This window comes from Sabethes cyaneus, chromosome 2 (genome assembly GCF_943734655.1).
Source record: "Sabethes cyaneus chromosome 2, idSabCyanKW18_F2, whole genome shotgun sequence".
Taxonomy (NCBI): domain Eukaryota; kingdom Metazoa; phylum Arthropoda; class Insecta; order Diptera; family Culicidae; genus Sabethes; species Sabethes cyaneus.
This window is the reverse complement of record NC_071354.1, coordinates 125,062,288-125,072,745: the sequence shown is the minus strand read 5'-3', so window position 1 is coordinate 125,072,745 and position 10,458 is coordinate 125,062,288. Positions and strand designations below refer to the sequence as shown.

The 10,458-nt window shown below is 37.6% G+C and overlaps 1 protein-coding gene across 1 annotated transcript in view; it reads right to left on the bottom strand.

Annotated features, from left to right (window-relative positions):
* Window positions 1–403: 403 nt before the first annotated feature.
* The window catches only part of LOC128738091 (protein vav), a 388,215-nt gene continuing 378,160 nt past the window's right edge, over window positions 404–10,458 (bottom strand). The window contains exon 13 of the mRNA XM_053832936.1: window positions 404–825. Within this exon, the coding sequence (XP_053688911.1) occupies window positions 766–825 (60 nt within the window). The 3' untranslated portion in view covers window positions 404–765. The remainder of the gene's footprint in view (window positions 826–10,458) is intronic.

Here is a 10,458-nt window from a genome sequence, read left to right as displayed (position 1 = left end):
CAACTATGCTTCGTAAGTTACCAAAGTTTACGTTAGATTTAAGCTGTCAAAGCAGTTACCCATCCATGTCAATGTAGTCAATTTACTCGGAATCTGCACTGATAAATTACTGAATCGCACTTTTACCACCATCGCACCTTTACCCCTCCTTACTCTAATTTTAATACATGCGTTGGAGTTGTATCTTTCATTTCTAGAAAGGTTCGGTTGGATAAAATGAGATTGAAGAGAGTTATGAGCTCCGTTCCCACTTACCCCGTATTCCCACTTGCCCCGGGGTACCTTATGAGCTTTGTACGTTGATGTAACAGCACCTCGAAGTTTAACATTGAACTGAATTGATGGGATAATTTTGGGTTGATTCGGGTTAACAATTTAATTTTGTTTTGATTATTTAGTACATATTAGTTACTTAATTTATTTTAAGAACACAAAACATAGTAATTTCTCACTAACAATGAATAGTAATAGTGTACAATGTACAAAATTGCTTTCTAGCACTGCAAAATGGATTGGGATGTTCGTTGTGTTCTCGATTGAAGCAGTGATGGCAAACGATGTACAATAGAATAACATTTGGTTTTAGGTTTTCTACGATGCAGCCACGCTAGTGTTCTGTTTTAGACTGCTGGCTGAACTGAAAACTTAATTACTCGTATTGCATTTCAATTATCAAAACAGGAAGTCAGAAACAAAGTAGATTTAAATTCCAGTCGTCCGGTTGAATGGGGGTAAATCATTTAACAGTGTATTCCGCATGTGATGTCATTGGTCATCTGAATTAATAGGATTTTCTCTCACATACTCCTTAGGGAAGAATCCAACCTGCAATTATAAGTGCATGACATACAAGAAAAAACTTTATTTTATTATCTAAGATTATTCTAATATCTAAAAAAACTAACACGATTTTATAATTGAGGCATTCCATGTCAAGGAATGACGAAAAACAAGATATTTTTTTGACGTAGGACTACATCTTTCAGGAAGGTAGCTGGTATAGGAGGTCATTTTAAAAAATCGAAAAATGAAAGATTTTGAACGCTAATAGCTTAGCGGTTTCCAGATTGAATTTAAATATTTTTGTGCCAATTGATCAGAATATCTTCTACGCATCAACTCCAATAAAGAAACCTATTGATTTTAAAGTACGCACTATTGAAAAATTGGAAATAATGAAGCATTGTCCAACTGGAAATCCTCGTTTCGTGATTGGTTGCAAAAGACGCCATCATAGTTTTAACGTATTTTTAGAAGAAAAGTGTCAAAATCTCCCCGTTCCAACAGGTCGAAGTTACTTTGCGACGATTGAACCTAGACCAATGTGATATCTGTGCTTGGGAAGTACGCCAGAGTGCAACGTGCAACACCACTCCTCTTCTTCAACCGATGTCGTTTGAAAATTGAACCTAGTCTAATTTGATATCCAAACAAGTAAACAATTTTGTTAAGGTAAAAAACTATCCCTATCTCTCAACCAAGTTTATCTTTAAACATTGAATCTAGTCCAAATTGATGTGAAACGACATAGAAAAGTGAGCGGTAATCCTTTCCTTTGCCAGATTGTAGCCATATAGATACTGCAAGAATATGTTCGGAACTGTTGTCTTACACGCAAACAGAGCTAGGAATATTTGGGTATGCGACGTAACGCAGCAATTCTCAAAACGAGAAAAATCAGCGACTCTTTTATCTAAGAATAGTTTTGGACGTTTTATTTGCTGCCTAGCGACAGTCAGTGAGTTAGTTGCCGGCAATTATTTACATAGTTCCAATAGTCAAGCATTACATTAAGATTATTTTTTTTTCGAAAATGATGTACAAGACAATGCACGAGGGATCCGTAGTGATGCCAATGCACTATGGTCCAGAAAGCCAAATTAGGTAGAAAAAATTGTTTACTCAGTAGTCGTTGATTTTAGACTATTTACGTCTTAGCAACAAAATCTTGATTTAGGATGCCGCTTTTTTTGGCATGAGCTATTTTAGGGTGACCCTTAAATTAACCAAGATCCAAAAATTATCTTCAAAACGAAACAAGATAGAGCGATATTTACTTCAACAATTTTATAGCTTGAAGTATTTTGAGTAATATTGCAGAAGACGAAATCCTTCTATCTCGAACCGTTTCCATATTAGAGCGATTTTCCTGAGTCAAGTTAGGGTGACCCTGCTATTTTGCGATTTTTCTCCATAACTTTTTTATTTTGCAATTCTCGCAAAACACTTCTTCAGATGACTTTTGAGGCTCAATAAGACGCAACTATTGGTGAAAAAAGAAATTGGCTATGTACTTTACTTCTACACTTATATTAATTTTTATGATAAAAATATGCCGTTTTCAAATGTTAGTATCTCAGAAAGGTGCAAGCAGAATTGAAATCGGTTGATTGCGTTTGAAAGATCGTGATTTTTTGTGCATAATATCAAAAAATTGGAGAGTGGATTTTTGTCTATCTCAAATAAATCAACTTTGAAGCGTATGAAATGGGGAAGGCAAATGAGCGTCCAATATAGCTCTAGCCATCCCCAGCCCCTACCTAGCGCCTCCACGTGGCCATACCTGGTAATGCTCTATTGAGTAGCCAAGCTAGGAGGTGCGTTGCTGGGTGGTTCCCGGCTGCCTGGTCTCAAAACCGCTGTTTTGGGCAGACGGCGGAGCCACACGGCCTAGCTAATAGGTAAGCCTAATAAGTTATTTTAATTATTTTTTTTCGTTTTAGCTTATAAAGCATCTCCTGCTATATAGTAAAAACTGGCCACAACGAGTTTTAATACTGCACATGGATACCAGAATGAAAAATTAAATTAACTTTTAAAAATTAAAATTAAATAAGAAGCATTTATGGAACCCAAAGGACGCTACTCTATTCCATACGAAGGACTGCTGGTGAGATTGTTCTATTTTTATCATTTATACCACATTTCATCTTAATATCATATCATATATTAACAGTATTATTATTGATATCATAAATGTGGAAGGCTGGATGACGGAGTGGATTGCCAACCTGAATCCTTAAGGTCTGAAGCAAATATGGCACTTCTCAATTCAAAACAAACAAATCATCACGTGGGTTAAAGTTGGTATAGCGAAATTGATTATTACATGGAAGGATCCTAATGCTGGAAGGCGACTCTTATAACCCCGGAATGCGCACAAGTGCCTCTGCTTGTGGGTCCGCCCAATCCCTTTTGGCCCTTCTGTAACAGCATTAGTGTGAAATTCATTTGATAATCAAATTTGGATCTACTGTAATTCTACCCACATACATTGGCAAGTCCTTGAAATGATGGTGGCTTTCCCCTACTACTACTACTACTACTATCTCAAATAAATCAACTTTGAATATGTGTGGTTTTAACATATTTAAGTGTATAAAAGTAAACGAGTTGCGCCTTAACTCCGCAAGGCCTTGACTGTTCTTGATTAAACTTAGCGTACATGTTTCTTGACATAAGTAAATCAGCACAGTGGGTTGACAAAAACGGGGTGGTCGCTAAAAAGGGGAGGGGGAGGTACAAATAAGTAAAAGTGGCTGTAATTATCTTGCATTTAAACTGTTATAAGTTGTGTGAGTGGTTCAAATCTAAAAGAGAATGTATAAACTTAACCTCATGTTTGTTGACTTAAACTTCATAATGAGGTTAGACATTAAAAACGGTAGACTATCCAATAAACAGAGGGAATAGTAGACAAAGTAATGCAATCATATGTGTTTCATAGTATCATGGAGTGGAACTACCGAATGAGAAGTTTAAATAGTTTTCTACCCGCGACGGGGATTTCCGTGATTCGCACCTCCCCTTTCATCAGAGGCCACCATTTTTTGTCTTTCAGCCACTTGTACATCTGTTTTCGATAAGATTGAAAATCTCAGGCGAGCGAGTGTGAAAAGCATAGCATCCAAAGCTTACTCCACTGACGCAAGCCTACGCCAAACAACTGCTGGCACTGTGTGCATACATTCTGCTACCTACACACTCGCGAGTGTACAGCCTCGTATCAACTTTCTACAGATCCCGCCCGCGAATCCAAAGCTCACGAGCTGTCCATAGGTCGTTAGCACGAGCGGCGCACTTGGATGTATGGATACGGATTTTAGTTTTCTTCTTCATTTTACACCCTCGCTTACACACGCGGGTAAGTGTGCGGGCCAATGCGAGCGATGATAGGTATCAACTGCTGGGTTACAATGACGAGCGTAAGCAACGAACGTGGCTGATAACTAAATAGCAAAGCATTGCAAAGCCTAGGTGCTACATTCCGTTATCGAAACTTGACCTTCTGTTCTGAGTGCAGGACAATTGCAGGGCCAGTTGCTACGATCCTATTGACTCTAACAGCCTCTCCCAGCCGGGATTCGAACATATGACGACTGGCTTATTAGACCAGCATCATACCTCGAGGCCAACTGGGAGGTGATAACTAAATACACTATGGCAAAAACTTGTCGCAGTGTATGAGAATATCAGAAAAGAAATCCGAAAGAAATGCTCATGCATATGTGTTCGTTAGAAGAAAATCGTGAGACAAAATTGGACCACACGAATGCGGGCTTCACAACACTACGTTTCAGTTTGCAAATTCTCATAATACAAAAAACAAAGACCTCAATTAGACATATCTACTCCTCTCCTTGATTAGCTCTCCTCGGTCAGCGGCCCTTTTGTCTACAGCTACTTGTACGTCTTTCCGAAGATAATGAAAGAGACACAAAGCCTTCCTTATATTGTTCTACTTCCGTAGTTGAAACCCTCCCATCTTTTCACACGCTCTTCATCTTATCTCCCAGCCACTTGTACAACTTCTAACAGACCAAATGCAAGATATTATTATTATTATTATTCTATATTTGAGAGGTTTTCAGCCTGTGGCTGGTTCGCCCCTTAATGCAAGATGATCGCAGCCACTTTTACTTATTTGGACCCCCCCCCCCTTTTTTAGCAACCACCCCCTTTTTGTTAACCTCCTGCGCTGATTCACTTGTATCAAGAAACATGTACGCCAAGTTTGCTGAAGAACAGTCAAGGCCTTGCGGAGTTATGGCGCAACTCGTTTACTTTTATACACCTAAATATGTTAAAACCACACATATTCAAAGTTGATTTATTTGAGATAGACAAAAATCCACTCTCCAATTTTTTGATATTATACACAAAAAATTACGGTCTTTCAAACGCAATTAACCGATTTTAATTCTGCTTGCACCTTTCTGAGATACTAACATTTGAAAACGGCCTATTTTTATCATAAAAATTAATATAAGTGTAGAAGTAAAGTAGATAGCCAATTTCTTTTTTCACCAAAAGTTGCGTCTTATTGAGCCTCAAAAGTCATCTGAAGAAGTGTTTTGCGAGAAAGGCAAAATAAAAAAGTTATGGAGAAAAATCGCAAAATGGCAGGGTCACCCTAACTTGACTCAGGAAAATCGCTCTAATATGGAAACGGTTCGAGATAGAAGGATTTCGTCTTCTGCAATATTACTCAAAATACTTCAAGCTATAAAATTGCTGAATTGAATATCGCTCTATCTTGTTTCGTTTTGAAGATAATTTCTGGATCTTGGTTAATTTAAGGGCCACCTTAAAATAGCTCATGCCAAAAAAGCGGCATCCTAAATCAAGATTTTGTTGCTAAGACGTAAATAGTCTAAAATCAACGACTACTGAGTAAACAATTTTTTCCACTTAATTTGGCTTTCTGGACCACAGTGCAATGTTCATTTGACCGTCAACTCAGTATAAGGTACATAACATTTTACAAATTTACTAACTTACTTATATAGTAACCTCTAGCTTCCAATCATGAAAATGAATAAAAGCATGTAAAAAATGATCGACTTGCAAAAATTTGGATTTCTCAACCTGCAGGACACTCTTAAATCATTCTACCTGTAAATAGGTCGGATTTAGCTAAAACTTAGTTGAAACTACTCAAAATGCCCTTAACCCTCTAACGGGCAACATCGTAAAAACGATGCGATCGAGTAAATGATTACTTTATCATGAAAGTACACTCAAAAGAAGCTCGAGTGTTGATTTTCATGGAAAAATATTTATCTGGAGAACCACTAGGTATGAAATAGTCCAATTTCTCTTTTTAGTTTTTTATGCCTAACGCTCTACCCAAATAATTTTTCAGTTCAAATATATCACAAAATGGAAAAAAAAAAGCATGTAAATTACTCATAGGAAAAAATTGAGATCGAACATTTTGTTCAAATGTTCTTTTTCTTCAAACGTAACGGAATATTCGAACCATAATTTTTTTCGAATTTTTCGGAATTCTTGTTTTTGAAAGATGATAACTTTTGAACGCATGGTCAGAAAGTTGTGATATTAGTATCAACATGTCAGGAAATTTGTTCTGAACATATTTCTCATATTGTCAATTCAAGACAAATTTCGTATGTGGCTCTGGAGCTCCAAAAGCGAAGGCCGTCAACAGACGGTCTTACCCGTTAGAGGGTTAAAGTGTACAAACTCAAATTTCGAGTAAAATATTCAACCACTTTTGGCTACTTGCTACCGACAATTGAATTATTCTCTGTGACATGAAAAATAACGTTTGTTTTTAATTCGAACGATTGGCAACCCTAAGGCTGTGAACCATTTCGCGAAATTTGTAACTTTTTAGCTAAAATTTGACAGTTCGATAGTTATTCCACCAGATTAAAAACGGTCAAACGAATGAGACTCCACGGTATTGTAATAAATGCCCTAGAACATTTGAATACATTTACCCTAAATGTCTGTACTCTGTATATCATTTGTATCACTTTCTTGAAGTTTGTAGTTTCACTAATAGCGTTTTTGTTTTTTAACCTGGGTTAGGCTTCAACTCGACCTCTGAATAAAAAAACAATTTCGGGAGAATAAACAAGCGTTTTCAGGTTGTCAGTGTATTACTCATGGTATTACTCATTGAAACTGTAAAAATACCCAGAGTGAACCCGTCGTCTAAAAAAATCAGAGGGGTTGTGTACAAGACACGACCGCATATATAGGTGACGCAGGACTACGTAAGTCACTTTGTAGTGATAGTAGCATGTATTCATGCTTGTAATCATTCGATTCTTCATGTATACATGCTATATGCAACATATATACATGCTACATGCATTGTATGTAACATTTATCAAAGTAGTAACATTGCATACGTTCAATTCTCAAAAGATTGTGCATTTGAAAACAATTTAACAAAATCAAGAACACAAACTATTGCTTTCCTGCTACCTTACTGAAATTAAAGATTGTTTTTCTTACCCCTGGTACCCCACGTTGAAGGGATTTTACCTATTCAATCCTATCTTATCAACAGCACATCTTTTCAATACACTTCTAATGAAACGGTAAGCATGCGTATTCACGGGAAACTAGCAGTCATTGACTTTTCGTCGGAAAGCCCAATTTCGGAAGCAGCTTTTCGGCCCAAAAGCAGGATTGTGTTTATAAAAATGTATATACTGCATTCTTCTTGCCAATCTGAACACAGCGAATATATTTTCATAAACCGAATTTTTGTTTCAAACAAAAAAACTGCTTTTGAAATTGGCAGAATCGATGATGACTAATTTCACCTTCATATAGAGTCGTATTATAACCGAACACTACAGCTGTAGCACATTTTTCCAACACAGATATCAAATTCGTCGAGGTTTAACCGTCTCGCAGTAAAGAATTTGCGATCTGTTGGGACAACGAACTTGTGTCATTTTTTCTGGCACACTTCCCTAACACAGACATCAAATTGGACTAGGTTTAATCGCGTTCGTAAGAAATCTGTTGGCACGAGGGGGCTTTGTCACTCTCTCTGGCGTACTTCCCAAGCAAGGCCATCAAAATGGTCTAGGTTTAACTGCGGTGTTAAGAAATCTTGTTGAAATGAGGAAACTTGGTCACTTGTTTTGGCTTACTTCCCAAGCACAGATATCAAATTGGTATAGGTTTAGATCATCGCAAAGAATCTTCCAACCAATCACGAAGCGAGAATTCTGGTAAAACATAGGTTCATTATTTTCAATTTTTCAATAGTTCGACCTCAAGAATCCATACTTTTCTTCATTTGGGTCAATTCTCAGAAGATTTTCCGATCGATTGGTGTAAAAGCAAAGCCATGGGTTTATACCGTCTTTAGACATTACCCTTCTTTATCGACAGACTTCGCAGCCGGCTGTTAGAGTACAGGAAAATTACGGGGCCAGTGCAACAATCCTACTGACACTAACTAGCAAGCACCGCCTAGCCGAGATTCGAACATACGACGACTGGCTTGTTAGACCAGCATCGTACCTCGAAGCTAGGCTGGGCGGATCGATTGGTGTAAGAATATTGAAAATCGATAGGAAAACCGCTGAGCTATTAGCGCTCAAAAACCTTTCATTTTTCGTGACGCTCGCATTTTTCGATTTTTTGGAATGACACCCTATTTCAAAACTTGCCGTAAGACGTAGTCCTACGTCAAAAGTTCAACCCAGAGTGAAACTAAGTTCAACCTGAGTGAAAAAACAAACGTTGACAGCCGTTCGATTGGAACTAGAGCGAACCTAAGTTGGACCTAAGCAAAAATCAGAGGGGTTGTGTACAAGACACGACCGTATATATAGGTGACGCAGGACTACGTAAGTCTCTTTGTAGTAATAGTGGCATGTATTCATGCTTGTAATCGTTCGATTCTTCATGTATACATGCTATATGCAACATATATACATGCTACATGCGTTGTATGTAACATTTATCAAAGTAGTAACATTGCATACGTCCAATTCTCAAAAGATTGTGCATTTGAAAACAATTTAACAAAATCAAGAACACAAACTATTGCTTTCCTGCTACCTTACTGAAATTAAAGATTGTTTTTATTATCCATGGTTTCCCACGTTGAAGGGATTTTACCCATTCAATCCAATTTTATCAACAGCACATCTTTCCACTACACTTCTAATGAAACGGCAAGCATGCGTATTCATACAGAGTCGTATTATAACCGAAAACTACAGCTGTAGCACATTTTTCCCACACATGTGTCATTTTTTCTGGCACACTTCCCTAACACAGACATCAAATTGGACTCGGTTTAATCGCGTTCGTAGGAAATATGTTGGCACGAGGGGGCTTTGTTACTCTCTCTGGCGTACTTCCCAAGCAAGGACATCAAAATGGTCTAGGTTGAACCGCGGTGTTAAGAAATCTTGTTGAAATGAGGAAACTGTCACTTTTGACTTACTTCCCAAGCACAGATATCAAATTGGTATAGGTTTAGATCATCGTAAAGAATCTTCCAACCAATCACGAAGCGAGAATTCTGGTAAAACATAGGTTCATTATTTTCAATTTTTCAATAGTTCAACATCAAGAATCCATACTTTTCTTCATTTGGGTCAATTCTTAGAAGATTTTCCGATCGATTGGTATAAGAATATTGAAAATCGATCGGAAAACCGCTGAGCTATTAACGCTCAAAACCTTTCATTTTTCGTGACGCTCGCATTTTTCGATTTTTTGGAATTACACCGGATCTCAAAACTTGCCGTAAGACGTAGTCCTACGTCAAAACAAAAACGCTATAAGAGTTAAACCATCAGAGTTACTCATCTTCTAATGAATGATTAGCGATGATTTCGCATTTTGACAATTTTTGTATGACTTGTAGCGCTAGTTAACTTTAAGTGACTGGCTTGAAACTGGTATGCAGTTGATAAAATTAGCTTACTTAAGGATCTTGTTTATAATTCCGGTTAAACCAAAAAAATAAATAACTATTCTGGGTTATCATTCGCAACACTGATTCGCATTCGTCAATTTCCACGAAATTGTTCACTGTGATAGGTTGATTTGAAGTATACTTCAATTATAATAATTGTCTTACAACTAACATGTTAACCAGGGAAGGTCCGATCACTTTGTTTTCTTTATTTATTTTATATCATCTGACAAAATTTGTCTTAATGAACTAACATAACAGGGATCAGTCTCGGCGTAGTGGTTAGCATTCACGCCTCTCCCGAGGACCCGGGTTCAAATCCCAACCCCGCGGAAGTCACGAATGAGCCAAAACTGGTTAAAGTGACTATAATCTAAACAAAATAAACTAACATAAAAATCAACATGAATTAGATCTGGTAACTTTACTTTTAACAAACGCGAAGGTTTGCCAAATTCAAACAGATACTCAATACTATTGAATAACCTCACACTGATCGCTAGGGGTTCGAAACAACCGAAGTTTGTACGGTGAAAATCGTTTACTAGCATGGGAGACGGTCTCAATACACTTTGCGATACACGGAAGTTCATCATGAACAGGAACTTCGGCGAGTCAATGTCGCTATTCAGCGCTATTGACACGAGTAATGCCTGTTGTAGTTTGCGACGCCATTCAAGCGTATCCAGTTCAAGCAGACGACAGCGATCTGGATAAGGTGGACGGTTGTTGGGATCTCACCAGGGTAAGTT